Genomic DNA, 16,986 nt, shown 5'->3' on the forward strand with positions numbered 1-16,986 from the left:
TCCATTAGAAAGAGCAATATAAGAATAATGGGCATAACAGAAGGAGAAGAAAGAGAGAAGGGAACAGAGAATATATTCAAACAAATTGTCTATGAGAACTTCCCAAACTTGTGGACAGAACTGGATCCTCGAATCCAAGAATCAAATAGAACACCTAATTACCTCAATCCCAACAGGCCTTCTCCACGGCACATTGTATTGAAGCTGTCTAAAATCAATGACAAAGAAAGAATCCTCAAGGCAGCCAGGGAAAAGAAGACGGTAACCTACAAAGGAAAGCCCATTAGATTATCATCAGATTTTTCAGCAGAAACTCTACAAGCCAGGAGGGAGTGGAACCATATATTCAAACTATTGAAAGAGAGAAATTATGAGCCAAGAATAATATATCCAGCAAAGATATCCTTTAGATATGAAGGAGGAATAAAGACCTTTCCAGACATACAGAAGCTGAGGGAATTTTCTAATACACGACCTGCACTACAAGAAATACTAAAGGTGGCTATTTGACCACCATCAACAGGGACAATTTGTGGCAACCAAAACATAAAAAGGGGGAGAGTAAAGACCTGAACCGGAATATGGGAATGGAGAAAGTAAGCGTGCTGAAGAAAATGGAATACTCTAAATATCCAACTTTCTTTTACATAAACTTAAGGGTAACTACTCAAAAAAAAATCCAGAACTGAAATATATACTGTAATAAAAGAAGAAACAGAGGGAAACATCATAGAATACCACCACACAGAAATAATAGACAACAACAAAAAGGCAAAGAAACAATGGAGACACAGCCTTACACAGTATATAGAAACAGTATATAGAAACAGACACAGTATATAGAAAACTAAAGATAGAATGACAGGAAATCCTCACATATCAATAATCACCCTAAATGTAAATGGACTGAACTCACCAAAAAAAAGGCACAGAGTAGCAGATTGGATCAAAAAACTAAACCCAACCATATGCTGTCTCCAAGAGACACATCTCTGCTACAAGGACAAGCATAGACTCAAAGTGAAAGGGTGGAAATTGACACTCCAAGCAATTGGTATCCAGAGAAAATCAGGTGTATCCATACTGATATCAGATGAAACAGACTTCAGGGTGAAAAAGGTAACAAGAGACAAAGACGGACATTTCATAATGGTAAAGGGGACTATACAACAAGAAGACATAACAGTCATCAATATTTATGCCCCCAATCAGGGAGCACTGAAATATACCAAGCAACTACTAAAGGGAGAAATTGACCAAAACACAATTATACTAGGGGACCTAAATACATCACTGACTGCTATGGATAGATCATCCAAACAGAAAATACATAACGAAATAGCAGCCCTAAATGACACATTAGATGAAATGGACATAATTGACATTTATAGAGCACTTCATCCTAAAACATCAGACTTTACATTTTTTTCTAGTGTACATGGTACCTTCTCAAGGATAGACCATATATTGGGACATAAAATCAGCCTCAGCAAATTTAAGAAGATTGAAATCATACCAAGCATATTTTCTGATCGCAAGGCTTTGAAATTGGATATCAACTGGAAAAAGAAAGCAGGAAACAACACAAATACATGGAGATTAAACAACATACTTTTAAAGAACGACTGGGTCAAAGAAGAAATTAGAGGAGAGATCAAAAGATACATAGAAACAAATGACAATGAAAATACATCCTACCAAAATTTTGGGGATGCAGCGAAAGCAGTTTTAAGAGGGAAATTTATATCATTACAGGCCTATCTCAAGAAACAAGAAAAATCCCAAATAAATAACCTCACGTTACACCTTAAAGAACTAAAAAAGAAGAACAAGTGAAACCCAAGGTCAGCAGAAGAAAGGAAATAACAAAAATCAGAGCAGAACTAAATGAAATAGAGAACAAAAAGACAATAGAAAAAAATAATGTGACAAAGAGCTGGTTCTTTGAAAAGATTAACAAAATTGACAAACCCTTGGCTAGACTCACTAAGATAAAAAGAGAGACGACACTAATTAACAAAATCAGAAATGAAAATGGGGAAGTTATCACGGACACCACACAAATACAAAGGATCATCCAAGAATACTATGAAGGACTATATGCAACCAAATTCAATAACCTAGAAGAAATGGACAAGTTCTTAGAAACATATAGCCTTCCTAGGCTGAACCATGAAGAATTGGAAAATCTAAACAGACCGATCACCAGTAACGAAACTGAATCAGTCATCCGAAACCTTCCCAAAAGCAAAAGACCAGGACCAGATGGCTTCACTAGTGAATTCTACCAAACCTTCAAAGAGGATCTAATACCAATCCTGCTCAAACTCTTCTAAAAAACTGAAGAAAAGACAGTACTCCCTAACTCATTTTATGAGGCCAACATTACCCTGATACCAAAACCTGGTAAGGACAACACAAAAAAAGAAAACTACAGACCAATATCTCTGATGAATACAGATGCAAAAATCCTAAACAAAATTCTAGCAAATCGAATACAACAATGCATTAAAAAGATTATTCATCACGACCAAGTGGGGTTCATCCCATGGGCACAAGGATGGTTCAACATCTGCAAATCCATCAATGTGATACATCACATAAACAAAATAAAGGAATAAAGGACAAAAATCATATGAGTATATCAATTGATGCAGAAAAAGCATTTGACAAGATACAACATCCATTTATGATTTAAAAAGTAATAAAATAGGTATAGAAGGAAAATACCTTAACATAATAAAGGCCATATATGACAAACCCTCAGCTAATCTCATAATTAATGGTGAAAAACTGAAGCCCTTTGTTCAGGAACAGGACAGGGCTGTCCCCTATCACCTCTGCTTTTCAACATAGTGTTGGAAGTCCTTGCCAGAGCAATCAGGCAAGAGAAATAAAAGGCATCCAAATTGGGAATGAAGAAGTTAAATTGTCACTCTTTGCAGACGACATGACGCTATATATAGAAAACCCTAAAGACTCCACCAAAAAGCTATTAGAAACAATCAACAAATACAGTAAAGTTGCTGGCTACAAAATCAACATACAAAAGTCCACTGCATTCCTATATACTAACAATGAAATTTCAGAAAAAGAAATACAAAAAACAATTCCTTTTGCAATTGCAGCAAAAAGAATAAAATACCTAGGAATAAACTTAACCAAAGATGTGAAAGACCTATATGCTGAAAACTATAAGACATTTTTAAAAGAAATTGAAGAAGACACAAAGAAATGGAAAGACATTCCGTGCTCATGGATTGGAAGAATCAACATAGTTAAAATGGCCATATTACCCAAAGCAATATACAGATTTAATGCAATCCCCATCAAAATCCCAATGGCATTTTTTAAAGAAATAGAACAAAAAATCATCAGATTTGTTTGGAACCACAAAAGACCCCGAATAGCCAAAGCAATCTTAAGAAAAAAGAACAATACTGGAGGTATCACACTCCCTGACTTTAGCTTGTACTACAGGGCTACGATAATCAAAACAGCATGGTATTGGCAGCAAAACAGACACATAGACCAATGGAATAGAATTGAGAACCCAGAAATAAAACCACATAAATATGGACAGATAATTTTTGACAAAGAAGCAAAAAACATACAATGGAGAAAAGACAGCCTCTTCAATAAATGGTGCTGGGAGAATTGGATAGCCACGTGCAAAAGAACGAAACTGGACTGCTGTCTGTCACCATGTACCAAAATTAATTCAAATTGGATCAAATACTTAAGCATAAGACCTGAAACAATAAACTGCATAGAAGAAAACATAGGTACTAAACTTATGGACCTTGGGTTCAAAGAGCATTTTATGAATTTGACTCCAAAGGCAAGGGAAGTAAAAGCTAAAATAAACGAATGGGATTACATGAAACTTAAAAGCATCTGCACAGCAAAAGAAACCATCGACAAAATAAAGAGGCAACCAACTGAATGGGAGAAGATTTTTGCAAACAGTGCCTCCGATAAGGGGCTAATATCCAAAATATACAAGGAACTCATGAAACTCAACAACAAAAAAACAAACAACCCAATTGAAAAATGGGCAGATGCCCTGAAGAGACATTTCTCCAAAGAGGACATACGAATAGCAAATAGACATATGAAAAAATGCTCAACATCACTAATCATCAGAGAAATGCAAATAAAAACCACAATGAGATATCACCTCACCCCAGTCAGAATGGCTATCATCAACAAGACAAAAGTAACAAGTGTTGGAGAGGCTGTGGAGAAAAAGGAACCCTCATACACTGTTGGTGGGAATGCAGACTGGTGCAGCCGTTATGGAAGGCAGTGTGGAGGTTCCTGAAAAAATTACGAATAGAATTACCATATGACCCAGCGATCCTTCTCCTGAGTATCTACCCAAAAAATCTGAAAACGTTTATACATAAAGATACGTGTGCTCCAGTGTTCATTGCAGCTTTGTTTATGGTGGCCAAGACATGGAAACAGCCAAAATGTCCTTCAATAGATGAATGGATAAAGAAGTTGTGGTATATATACACAATGGAATACTATTCGGCGGTAAGAAAAGATCATATAGGAACATTTGTGACAACATGGATGGATCTTGAGAGTATAATGCTAAGCGAAATAAGTCAGACAGAAAAAGCAGAGAACCATATGATTTCACTGATCTGTGGTATATAAACCAAAACCAACAAAAGAACAAGACAAACAAATGAGAAACAAAAACTCATAGACACAGACCATAGTTTAGTGGTTACCAGAGGGTGAGGGGGGGTGGGGAGTGGGAGATGAGGGTAAGGGGGATCAAATATATGGTGATGGAAGGAGAACTGACTCTGGGTGGTGAATACACAATGTAATTTATAGATGATGTGATACAGAATTGTACACCTGAAATCTATGTAATTTTACTAACAATTGTCACCCCAATAAATTAAAAAAAAAGACAAAAATATATATGTTTTGGCAGAAAAAAAATATCTGGGTGTCAAATGTGCTTATTTCTACTGGGAGTATTATTACTTCTAGGTTCTCTCAGCAGACACAACTGGGGAATGTGTATGTTTGTGTTCATGTGTATTCATACACACGTACACATGTACCTATACACATATATTTCATATACATACATTTATAGCTAGATTTACTTCTATATCTAGTTATCTAGCTATTAAAAACCATGACTTCATACTTCTATGGACTGAACTGTGTCTCCCCAAAATTCATATGTTGAAGCTGTAACCTCCAATGTGTCTGTTTGTGGAGTCAGGAAGTAATTAAGGTAAATGAGAGTGTCCATAAGAGTGGAGCCTTGATTCCATAGGCATCACGTCCTGATAAGAAGGGACACCAGAGAGCTTGCTCTTTCTCTCTCCGCTATCTGAGGACACAGCCATCTGCAAGCCAGGAAGAGAGCTCTCCCCAGAAACCAAATCGGCTGGCACCTTGGTCTTGGACTGCCCAGCCTCCAGAACTGTAAGAAAGTAAATTACTGTTGTTAAGCCACCCAGACTGTGGTACTTTGTTATGGCAGCCTGAGGAGACTAAAATAACACTGGGTTTTAATTCTAATCTACATGAATGGTATTTTTATTTGTTTGTTTGTTTTAGTGTTTCTATAATGTACCATTTGCCTACAGGACCTTGCTATTTTTGGTCTGTTCTGGTTCTAAGTTCAGAGAAGAGGGCTGTAGTAAGTTGCCTTATGTAATATCCTAAGCAGAAGAGCACATTTTTAAAAAGTTTAGAACGACCAGGATCATTTATCAAGAAAAAGAGAGCTGACTCAAAAGTCACACTGTTGCTTGTCAGCAGAGTGTGAGAGTTTCCTCTGCTTTCCCCAGAACAGGACAAATAGCAACAACAAACCCCTGAACAAGTCTCAGCCCCACTGGGGGACCATTTGTAATTTGAACAACTGCAGGATAGAGAGGGAAAGAATGGAAAGCTGGCTCGGCGTCTGTCTATTAAGTGCTGTGCCTCTAGCACCTCATTTCATTCTCACAGTAACAGAGAGGTGAGGGAGATTATTCCCATTTTATAGATGAGAAAATACAGAGGCAGAGAGGTTAAGTCATTTGCCTCAGGTTGGATAGATAGAACCCCTTTCCTAGACTTGACTCCTCTAAAAACCAGTACCTTGCTGAGCCATATTGGAGCCTGGGGCAAAAGGAAATATGTGCACCCCTATATGAACTTATAAAAATATCCTTCATATTCTGAACTAAAAAGAGAATAAAAATCATGATCATATATAAAGCCTTGTGTTGCCCAATTTGTTCCCACACTATTGTCAATCCTCATAAAGCCAACTGATAGTGGACGCAATGACGACCTGCCTGGGAACTGTGGCCTGATTGGAAGTGACTGTTCCTATTGCAAAATGATGCAGGGTCATAAAACAAACAGCCTCTTGATTTTAAATATTGATCTTTTGTTCACTATGGATGTTTGGCATTAGTTTTTATTTTTAAAAATATTACATTAAAATTTATCTTGATTACTACTGAGGTTTTTGGTTCTCCTCCCTTACATATCGCACCCAATGAGTGTTTCTCACTCGCCTCACCTTAACCTCATTTCTGGTAAAACCAAGTCTTGGCCTGAATTACTTCAGGGCTCCATTCCCCAGAGGTGACCTTCTCTCCCTGTTGTGGGGGAGGGTAGATCCCAGATCCCCCACTACTGCATGGCCCACACAACTGTGGAATCGACCCATTTTAACATCAGAAATACTGAGTCATAAAGCTATAACAGAAATGGTTCCATTGTGTGGTAAACACATGGTCACATACCTGCAAAAATGTTTGGAGACACCAGATATTCTCCACCCAGACTTAGTCACATATGACCCAGAACCCACAAGTTCCGATTCCTACCCTGCTATGCTCATCTGAATCATGGCATCAGAATACCTAGGCTCTCCAAGCACTGACATGCCAAGAGTTTGGCCTACTTGTTGCTTAGAATGGGGTAGAGGGAGTGCCTGGTTCAGAAGCCCAGCCTCCAGGTTTAGGAGTCTGCACAGTACCCTCCTTAACCAAGCAGTTGACTGAAGGGCTTTGCAAGCAATACTGTCTATCGGAGATGGACATTGCTGATTTTTGTTCTTTTCAGTATTTCCCCAGGGCTTCAGGAAAAGCAAAAAGGAACTACCTTTCAAACTCTTTTAACTACAGCTAAGCACTTGCTGATGTTTTTTTTGTGCAGGACAGAAAGAGGAACTGGAGACCAAAGGATGAAGAAGAACAGCTCCCAAACATCCCTTTCACCTGCAAAAAGGGACCCATAAAGCCTGGTGTGCTGGCTCTTACTCTTTCCCCCTTGGAACTTTTACAGGAGAGAAATCAAAATTACTACGGTTAGCTCTGTAGTGAAGAATAAGTCAGGGAAACCTCGCTGCCTATTCCTGGGCGCCCTTCCTGAACATCTGTGAACCCGTACACAAAAAAACCCCTCGTCTCCCAAGGAAGTAAACAAGCATTTATCAATAACAAGAGCCGTACTGAACACCCTTCTTCCACTCCTGACCCCTCCAAGTTCCAAGCTCTAGCCAAAGTGACCTTCTGAAACCACAAATTTGTCATGAGGATGAAATGAGCTAATATTTGTAAAGTACTGACTGGCATTAGTGGCACACAGTAAGTGCTAGATAATGTCTATTAAATAAATACATATAATGCTATTCCCCTCAGAGGATCTTCAGAAGTAATGGAAACTTCTCCACTGCCTGCCTCTGCCTTCTGCTTCCCCACTGCTCTCTCTCCCTTGCTAGCCTTACTCCAGGCCTCATTTTAAGTCCTCCTGAGTCAAGCTACCTCCTGGACTTAGCACACGCCGGTCTCTCTTCCTTAAACGCTCTTTCCCGACGCACTCTTCACATGGAGACTTCAACTCCCTCATACCTCAGCTTAAATGTTACTTCTGTCGGCCAGGACCTCCCAGAAGGAGCTTAGGTTCCTCCATTTTACCCTCTTAAGCCATGTTTATCACAATTGTAATAAGAGCTAAATGTTTTAGGCCTTTTAATGTCTGCCTCCCTTACTAGGCTGTAAATATCCCCAGGGAAAGGACTTATAGGCGTCTCCTGTTAACTTCTAGTCAAGAAACTCAGACAAGGTGGGTCCCTAATGGACCATTGTCGAATGACTGAATGAAACCTCTTTTAATCCTGTCTCATTTAGGTAACAGGCCCAAGGCTGCAACCCTGATCTAAGATTCGAACCCACAACATGCTGGCCTTGAAGCCCAAGGTCTGACCACCGCACTGACTGTCCTTCCCTCTCCCTCAAAGCTGGAGCCAGAACATAAGTGGTCTGGGAGCTGAGTTTAAGGAGCTGCAGGTCTGTTTGATGAGGAACACACGCTCCAAAGAACTCGGCGCGGTGCGCACTGGCCTCGGGCCCAAGGGAAGGTGCACCCATCGCGTGTACAATGCAGGGCCAGCCGCCGCCGCACCCCAGGGCCGGAATGCGGCCCCGCCCCGCTCCCGCGCCAGCAAAACCGCGCCCTCCCGGGGGACTGACGTCAATGAAGGGGGCGCCTCCCCGCCTGACGCGAGGGTGGAGGGGGAGAAGGGAAGCGGCCCGGGCGGACACTCCCCTCACCTCTGCCCCGCCGCTGATTGGACCCGGGAATCTTCGCACTCGGGTTTGGAGGCCTGCGGAGGGAAGGGGGCGGGGCCAGGACACGCCCCTCGCTCCTCTGCGGTCGCTGATTAGCCCACGGAGTCTCCGCGTTCGATTTTGGAAGGCTCTCCTCGGAGCTCACACCAAGGATCGGCTGAGGATTGGCTGTTCCTGGGCTGAGGATCGCTTTCTCTGGGGAACCACGGCTGTGACCGAGGTGGCCCGCCTCGGGCAGCCAGGTACGCAGGTCCGTGACCCGACTCACGCTGCAGTTGGAGCGGGCGGGAGGGCAAGCCGTCAGAGCCCGGATGCCGCCGGGACCCGAACTCCCAGGTCCATCTAGGGGCCGTTGTGCGAAGCGCCACGTCTAACCTCGAGGGCCGACCCGTACTGGGGATGTCGCCTTGTAACCTCGGCCAGGATACCCCTCCCAATCTCTCGTCCTGTCGGTAAACGCCGCCTGGTTCTTGTGAGCACCTTCGCGGCAGAAGCCCGGTGCTGCGCCAGCCCTTTCGAAAGGCCAGGCAGGGTTTGGAGTAGGCGCATCTTAGCTTTCCCCATCCCGGTTTGAGGTCTGTCGGCGCTGCGCTTCAGTGTGGTGAGTAATCTCTCTAAGTCCCCGCGGGGCCGTGGAGTGCAGAGGGCACAGACGCTGGCTTCGAAGACCCGGCTTTCCATCCCTCCGCCTTGTAAAGCCAGCAGAAGCAGGTAACAGGCTCCGGGAGGTTTCACTGAAGACCTCGGCAGCCATCTGGCGGGAACAAAAATAACAGTGTTGAGAGCGTGGACGCTGAGGTCAGACTACCTGAGTTCATATTTCAGCCTTATCACCTACTATCTGTGTGATTTTGAGCAAGTTGCTTAACCTATCTGAGCTTGGCTTTTTCATCTGTAAAATGGGTGTAGCGGTAGTGCCTTCTCATGGGGTGTCATGAGGCTTAAGAAGATCACCGGTCTGAAAGTGCTGTTCTGCACTGACTTGGAGCAAGGTGCCTCAATGGCAGCTACGATTTAAAAGTCCACAAATAACTTCATTTCCTTTTACCCTTTTTTCCCTAGAGTGAAGGGCCCTTTTGAGGGAGTTTCATGATAGTGATGAAGATGAAAATGACAGTGATTCTATCCTCCCTGGTGGTTAAACAGCCTTTCCCTTACATCATTCATTCATGAAATAATGTACTGGGATGGATGCTTTTGCATACTCAATATCCCTTAACCCCTGAGGGTTATTTATTTTCACCATTTTGATGATGAGCAAACTGAGGCAGGGGAAAACGGGGGCTTGCCAAGGTCACCCCGTTAACAGTGACACAGCCAGAATTCAAGGATCTTTAAATCTTCAAAAGAGTTATTTCTAGATCTAGTAGGAATTTTTTCTAGGTCATATCTGAGAATTGGTCTGGGGAAAGGGCCCAGTTCCTTTCTCCACCTTCCAGGACACAGATTTGGACGCCAGCGTATGTTGTTCTCTCAGACATGCAGGGCTGAGGCTAGGCCCTTCCGGGTGGGGGGCCCACACGGCAGTTTGGACGGGGCCTCCCACTTGAGGATCCACAGATTTTGGCTGCTGTCCAGTGGCATGTCTGTGCAGGGAAGCAGGCCAGGGCCACAAGTGTTGATTTGGGCCTTGGGCCAGAGCCTGCAGTTCTTTTTCTAAGAGGCCCTTGGTCTCTGATTACAGATTATTACCGCCACCATGGTTATCCGAAGGAGGGGAGCTGAGGAGTCAGTTGCTGCCTAGCTCACACAAGTGTATTCTGCCTCTCATGGTTACTTGCGCCTCCGAGACCACGGTGGACATAGGTGTCTGAACGAGCTTCATATATTACAAAGAATGCTCAGTTGTGCACCATATTAATATATTATTGCAAATTCATTGCATGGTGAGTCACTTTTTAAAATATGTATCTTTGTTAGAGCCCTACAGTTCATTTATTGCCTGTTTCAAAACAAGTTGAACTTTGTCACTTTCAACATTTGGTATTTACTTTTGGGATTCATTTTTAACCTAGTTTATGTCAAACTGAAGTATTTTGCAATTAGTCTTTAGTCATTTGCTCCCAGACCCATGCTTATCTTTTATGTCAGCTCTGAAATGAAAGATTCATTTGTAATCTTTTAATAGCCCTGTGATTTCATTGTCCAGTTGAAAATGTACCGTTGTTCAAGTATATACTGCCTTTCCTGGATTCAGGTCTTCTCCAGGAAATGAGGGGGAAAGTAACTATTAAACACATTGAATGAGACCGGAAAAATTTCTTCTGCTAAATGTTCTGATTCAGTTTTCCTAAAGTTTACAATCTAATCCCACCTGATACCCACTGATTTTTATTCCCAGCCTCACTCTGCTGTCTGAATCTCAGGATTCGAAGCAGAGTGTAGCCTGAGGGGCCTCCAAATCTGAGGGGCCCCCACCCCCCTGTCAGGTTCATGGAGGATATGGTTGAGTCTGGAGTTTCAGACTCTTCCAGATGGTTTTTCATTAGTGCATTTGTAACTCAACTGTCACTCCGAGGCTGGAGGTCAGGCCTTGCAGCCCTGGCAGAGGTGACGGGACTAGCTGGGAAGTCAGGCTCCAAGCCATTTCCTCCCTCAGGAAGCTGCTGCTATTTGATCCTGTTGCCATTTTCTCTGAGGGGAGAGTGAGATTGCCTGAATCTGAGACGAGGGACATGACGGCTTCTCTCACCACCCAGAACCCCCCTCCCAGGCCATAGCCAGCCTAGGTCAGTAGTGCTTTAGAGAAGTGAGTTTTCTGCCTAGTATTAGACCCTGACCCCAGCGCCCCCAGCAGCAAAAGTGTCTGGCCTCAATGGAAGACTGAGAAGGGGAGCTACTCGTTGGGGAGTTTTCTGGCACCTAGTTAGCCAGACCTGTCCACACAAGTTGCTCCTAGGCCCTGGCAGACAAGCAAACCCACCTCTACTTCCGTACAGACCTAACATCATCGTGGAATCCTTGACTCTCGACACTGGCGCATGCCCTCAGAGGCCGTCAGCATCCATCTGTTCTTGTAGGTATAAGAGGGAAACAGGCCCACAGCGGCATGGGAAGTGCCTGAGGCTTCTCAGCCACTGAGTGGCAGAACTGGGGCTCGAACCCCATCCTCTGATTCATAAGCCATGGCGCTGTGCCCTGGGCTGGGTTGCAGTTCCGGATTTCATTTGTGGAAGGGAGAGATCTTCCTCTTCAGAGTGCCATGGGTTCAAGGCTGGGGCAGCCTATCACCGAGTGAACAGCCCTGACGTCAGTGAAAAGATGAAAGTAAATTCCACACCCCATCCCTGCCTCCAGTGTGGAGGCAGTGTTCTTCCTTTCCACTGGTGTGTTTCCCCCTGTGTGAATTAGGTAGGAATGAATACTAATAATGAAGCACTCCTCACAGAAATGATGGGAAGAAATGTGCTTTGAGCTGGTTCTGGTGTTGGTAAGACACTGGTACTTGTATCTGAGTCTCCCAGCTCCCCTTTGTTCCGCTGTGAACTGGCGTGAGGATAACAGTGCCTGGTTCCTGGAATTGTTTTGAGGATGAAATGATATGCATATTGCCTGATTAACAGAATAAACGCCCTATAGTTAGCTTTGATTTCTGTTTATCAGCCTGAAGGTGTTACTTGGTGACTGTTGTTTTTTAGTCACAGTGTATTTATATCATCCAGTTCTGGGGGTTTAGTTACCACACACATACTAGGTTTTCACTGGATTCCCATAATAATGCCTAAGGAGAGGAGGTTTTAAAATTCCCATTTTCCACATAAAAAGCACAATTTTTATGAAGTTGATTTATCTGAAAGTCTTCTGCAGGTTTAGTTATTACATCTTTTGAAAAGAGAGTGGGGTTCTTATGATAGAAGGCCTAGAAAGTGGGGCAGGAGAGTGTGGAAATTACTGGAATAAAGCGGGAAGGTCAGGGCAAGGGAAGGATGGTCTAAATAGGACGAAGAGAGGGCTCAGACTCACCAGAGAACAAAATGATGAGAGTCAGGGATACTTCTGCAAGTGGCTGAGGAGAGGAAACCAGTAATGCTTTTATTTATATTTTCTGTTACGTTTGCATTTTTACAATGAGCACGTACATTTTCCTTTTCCCCTTTTTAAGCCGTTGCTGGTTAGCAGATCTCTCTGTAGCTCGCTGTGGAATGAGGTCTGACTTATCAACCAGGCCCTCCCCGTTAGGCCAGGGCTGTGAGCAGCAGAGGGAACAAGGCAGGCCCTCAGCTGGCTTAGGGCAGACTGCTTGGAGGAAAGGAGGGTCCAGTTCACACCCAAGTACAAAAGTTAAGGAGGCCAAAAAGAGGGGCATTTGCATTTATTTAGCACTTACTGGGTACCGGGTATCATACCAAACTCATTTAATCCTTACAACAATCCTGAGAAGTGCTTATCAGCTCCATTTGACAGTTAAGCAGTCAGGCATAGGGAGGTTGAGGTTGACTAACTTGAAGTCACACCTAGGCAGGTGACAGAGCTGGGATTCAAACCCAGTCCTTGGTCTTTCTTGTCTCCAGTCTGTTTTCCGATCCCATGGCTTTTTCAGGCTATACCAGAGACAAGGATAAGCTGGGTGAACCTCTTACACCTTTATTGTTGAACGTGAACTAAGCAGAACTGAGGGAGATGATTTAATTTTCATTTCTTGGATATGGTGCGGGGACATCAACATGAGCCTTTTATTGACTTTTCTTAGTAGAAGTTTCAGCCTCTTCCTTGATACTGTATTGTAATCCTGTAGCCTTTTCTGCCCTTTTCTCTCTGTGGGCCTTTGGACTGTAGTTCAATCTGATTGGTCTATTTCATACTGTTTGCTCAATTGTATGGACTTGGTTCATCCGCAAGGTCTTGAAAATAGGTGGTGGGATGACTCTTGTCAATTTTATAGATGGACAAGCAGACTAGTGGAACATCAAGCTCTGTTCTCACAGCAGCCCTGCGAAGTAGGGCTGAGTACAGCTGATCACTTGACACAGGAAGCAGCTGGGGCATGGCGGGCCACCAGCCCGTAAGTGGTGGAGGTGACTGCAAGTGGGATTCCCACCCAGGTAGCCCAGCTCCACAGCCCCTCTTACTTTTGTGCTGCAGAGCCTGGGCCCCAGCATCAGAGCTCTGGATTCTGTTCCTCAGTTTCCGCATCTGTGAAGTGAGGAGGATGCAAATACCTACTTCCTAGGGCTGCTGTGTTCACATTTCAACGTTACGTGATACGGCTCTTCCAGCGGTGCCTGACCTGAGAGAAGTGCTCAGCACATTTCCGCTGCTGCTGCTGGAGTTATCATTAGGACCTGGATATCCTGGGCACTGCCTGGACTTTAAAGCCAAACAGACCTGGATTCTATTTCTGGCTCTGCACTTACACAGGGCTTTGACTGTGGGAAAGTCATTTAACCTCTGAGTCACATTTCTTCATCTGGAAAGTGGGGATAAACAATTCTTACCTCACAGGTTTCTGTGACTCTTAAGTAAGTTAACACGTGTCAGACGCAAGCACTCTGTAATAAAAGTTTGGCTATTATTATTTCCCCAAGGTGCCCTGGGAAATAAGAGCAATGTTAAGATAAGACTTACTCTACTTCGGCTCCTGGAAAATAAGTAGAACCACCAGAAGTCCTTGAATTAGTCAGGGCCCCCAGGTTTGGGAAGGACCTGCTGAGCTGCTGATGTCCCTCCATGCTTTCCATCCTCAGAGCATCCGGGATGGGCACCCCAGCCTCTGTGGTGAGCGAGCCACCCCCTTGGCAGACCCCGACGGAGGCCCGGGGCCGCAAGCAGGCCTCGGCCAACATCTTCCAGGACGCCGAGCTGCTGCAGATCCAGGGCCTGTTTCAGCGCAGTGGGGACCAGCTGGCCGAAGAACGGGCGCAGATCATCTGGGAGTGTGCAGGGGACCACCGCGTGGCAGACGCCTTGAGAAGGCTGCGTAGGAAGAGGCCCCCAAGGCAGAAACTCCTGGGCCACTCGCTGCATCACTGCAGACGGCTCAGGTAGGTTCCTGGGCCTGGAGGGCTGAGGGAAGGAGAGCACTAATGATGCCCACTCCACCCTTTCCTGGCTGTGGGACCTGGAGCTACCGACCTGCCCTCATTGTAAAGTGCCATTGGGGTTGTCGTAAGGTCTACACAGTGCCTACCACGTGGTTGGCACTTAAAAGGCGCTCTTACTATTGGAGTCATATATGACCCTGGGAACTCCCAGGGAAAGGGGTGCCTGCGCCGTATCAGTGCCACTTCATTTCACAGTGGTTCTCATCTAGGTGGGAGGGACTATTGTTTAGAAGGAAAAAAAATCCTGTGTACCTATTATTGAACCGGTAACATTCAAAAACAACCTGGTGAAGCTCTCAGCTGTGGGATTCTAGAGAATACAGCATAGCGAAGTACTGCAGAGGCCTTATCAAAGGTTATAAATTGTTGGGAAACTTGACCTGACACTTTCTCTAGTCATCTTCCTCTTTGCTTAGGTCACTGCCAGCCCAGGAACAGGGAGTCCCCCGAGATAGAGCTGAACCACACGGCCTAACCAACCACTACGGGTATAGTCTGGGCTCCATTCCTCTGCTGCCTTCTCCGGGGCCCACAACCAGAACATCAGACCTGAACAGGCCTTCTGAGATCAGGTCCATATTAACTCCAGTTGATTAATAATCCCTATTTGACACCTTGCTAAGGATACTTGGTTCCTCCAGTCTTATATCATGACTGACTAATGTCTGCCATGAGTATAGGATGAAGAAATGGAGAAATGTTGAGTATTGCACACCCAAATCTAGTCTAACTCTCTTTACAAAAGAGAAATCTGAAAGCTTTGCCTTGTCATGTAGCTCTCAGTGGGCAGAGACAAGACCACAGCCTTTGTCTCCTTTTGTCCTAATAGTGTGTTTTAGTGCACGTGACCAAAACCTCAGTCCCCATTCTGTCCTTCCTATTGACGTTGCCCTATTACTCACTTGTTCCCTGCAGAATCCCAGAGCCCCACGCTCCAGCAGTCGACCCACAGAGCAGTGCCACTGAGATGGCTTCCGGCGATCAGTATCTGAACTCTAGGAGGACAAGTGCCAGGATCCGCCGGAATTGGAGGAAGCCAGGGCCCACAAGCTACCTCCATCAGATCAGACACTGATCCAGGGAAGGGGCTGGGAATGGCAGTATCGGAAATCATAGGAACTTTTGCCAAAGGGACTGGGGAGGCGAAGGGGAGAGAGAGACTTGAGGCAGACGGCCCCACATGCTGCTACTGGCCTGCTCAATTCAGAAAAGGACTAGACGTGTCCAATGAGCTCTAGTTATGTGGGAGCCATTCCTCACCAGGAGGAGACACAGCGAACATCTTGCCTCGACCCTTCCCCATCTAACACTATGTACCTAGGCTGCATGATATTCTCCTGGGAGCCAAGTGAGGGGCACTCAGACTGAGCACCACATCATTCCTGCTACTAACCTTCCTGCTACCATGATCCGTGGTCCAGCAGCCTGTCCCGCATCCCAGGCCCGTCAAGCCACACAAGGAAATTGTGGTTTAAGTGGCAAAATAAAAAAAAACATTTGCATCAAGCACTGTGTGAGTCTGTCACAGAAGGGGACAATACCAAAATGGGTGCTCTGGAGCCAGCGGGTGAGAGTTTAGGCTCATTTCAGGGAAGGGGTGTGTGTTCCCAAGAAGGAGAAAATAGTGCTAGCCTCCTTTACTTTCTCACCGCCATCCCCTAGAGCCCATGCCGAAGCCTTTTCTAGAGGCTGGCAGATGGGGAGAAGGAAGCATCTCTGGGCAGTCCTGATCCACAGGAAAGAAGAGGGTTCGTGGCCCCTGGCCAGCTCTAGAAGAGAAGGCTATTATGGTCAGCCCTGCAGAGCGGGCAGTGAGCCTGCAGTCACAGTGGGTGCCAGCTCCTCAGCTGGTGTCTTCATTCCCATGGGCCAACCATCCAGAAGTGGGTCAACAGCTGAACCAATCATTCTTGAGCCTCCTGCATTATCTGAGGTTTCCATAGCCTGAAAAACCCTGGGGGAGGATTTTTGATTACTAGTCTGACTTTGCCTCAAGAAGCATACCCTGTGCTGCTTGGCATTCAGCTCTCCTCCCACCCATCCTAGCTGCTTGATTATCATCCATCACGAAAAGGAGCCGGGGTTCAAAGTGCTCTAAGCGGGAGGTGATGCACACACAGAGCAGGGCTGCCCTCTCATGGCCAAGAGGAGAAGCCCATCCACATTCCTTATCCCAAACCCTTGGGGCTACATGCTTTTGGAATTCAGCATTTTGTTGGCTTTCAGGAAGTAGTCAGTGCAGATCCTGTATAGTCCCTAGTAGGGGAACATCTCATAACAAAACATCAATATTTCTGCAACAAATGTTCACACGAAGAGGGATATATGATGAT

At 44.9% G+C, this 16,986-nt stretch overlaps 1 protein-coding gene across 11 annotated transcripts; it reads left to right on the plus strand.

Annotated features, from left to right (window-relative positions):
• Nucleotides 1–8,677: 8,677 nt before the first annotated feature.
• Nucleotides 8,678–16,159, plus strand: AVPI1 (arginine vasopressin induced 1). 11 transcript variants are annotated; one of them, XM_033131125.1, is made up of 5 exons: nucleotides 8,696–9,323; nucleotides 10,297–10,498; nucleotides 14,297–14,593; nucleotides 15,070–15,141; nucleotides 15,569–16,159. In XM_033131125.1, exons 3-5 carry the CDS (start codon nucleotides 14,307–14,309, stop codon nucleotides 15,726–15,728), a joined length of 519 nt encoding a protein of 172 aa, XP_032987016.1. In that variant the 5' UTR covers nucleotides 8,696–9,323; nucleotides 10,297–10,498; nucleotides 14,297–14,306; the 3' UTR covers nucleotides 15,729–16,159. The 11 variants fall into 11 exon arrangements, 10 of the variants coding, with proteins under 10 accessions (XP_032987019.1, XP_032987023.1, XP_032987016.1 ...); XM_033131124.1 differs by having other exon boundaries at nucleotides 8,696–9,213; XM_033131130.1 differs by having other exon boundaries at nucleotides 8,696–8,862.
• The last annotated feature ends 827 nt before the right edge of the window (nucleotides 16,160–16,986 follow it).

The sequence above is a fragment of the Rhinolophus ferrumequinum genome, chromosome 16 (assembly GCF_004115265.2).
Source record: "Rhinolophus ferrumequinum isolate MPI-CBG mRhiFer1 chromosome 16, mRhiFer1_v1.p, whole genome shotgun sequence".
Classification (NCBI taxonomy): Eukaryota; Metazoa; Chordata; class Mammalia; order Chiroptera; family Rhinolophidae; genus Rhinolophus; species Rhinolophus ferrumequinum.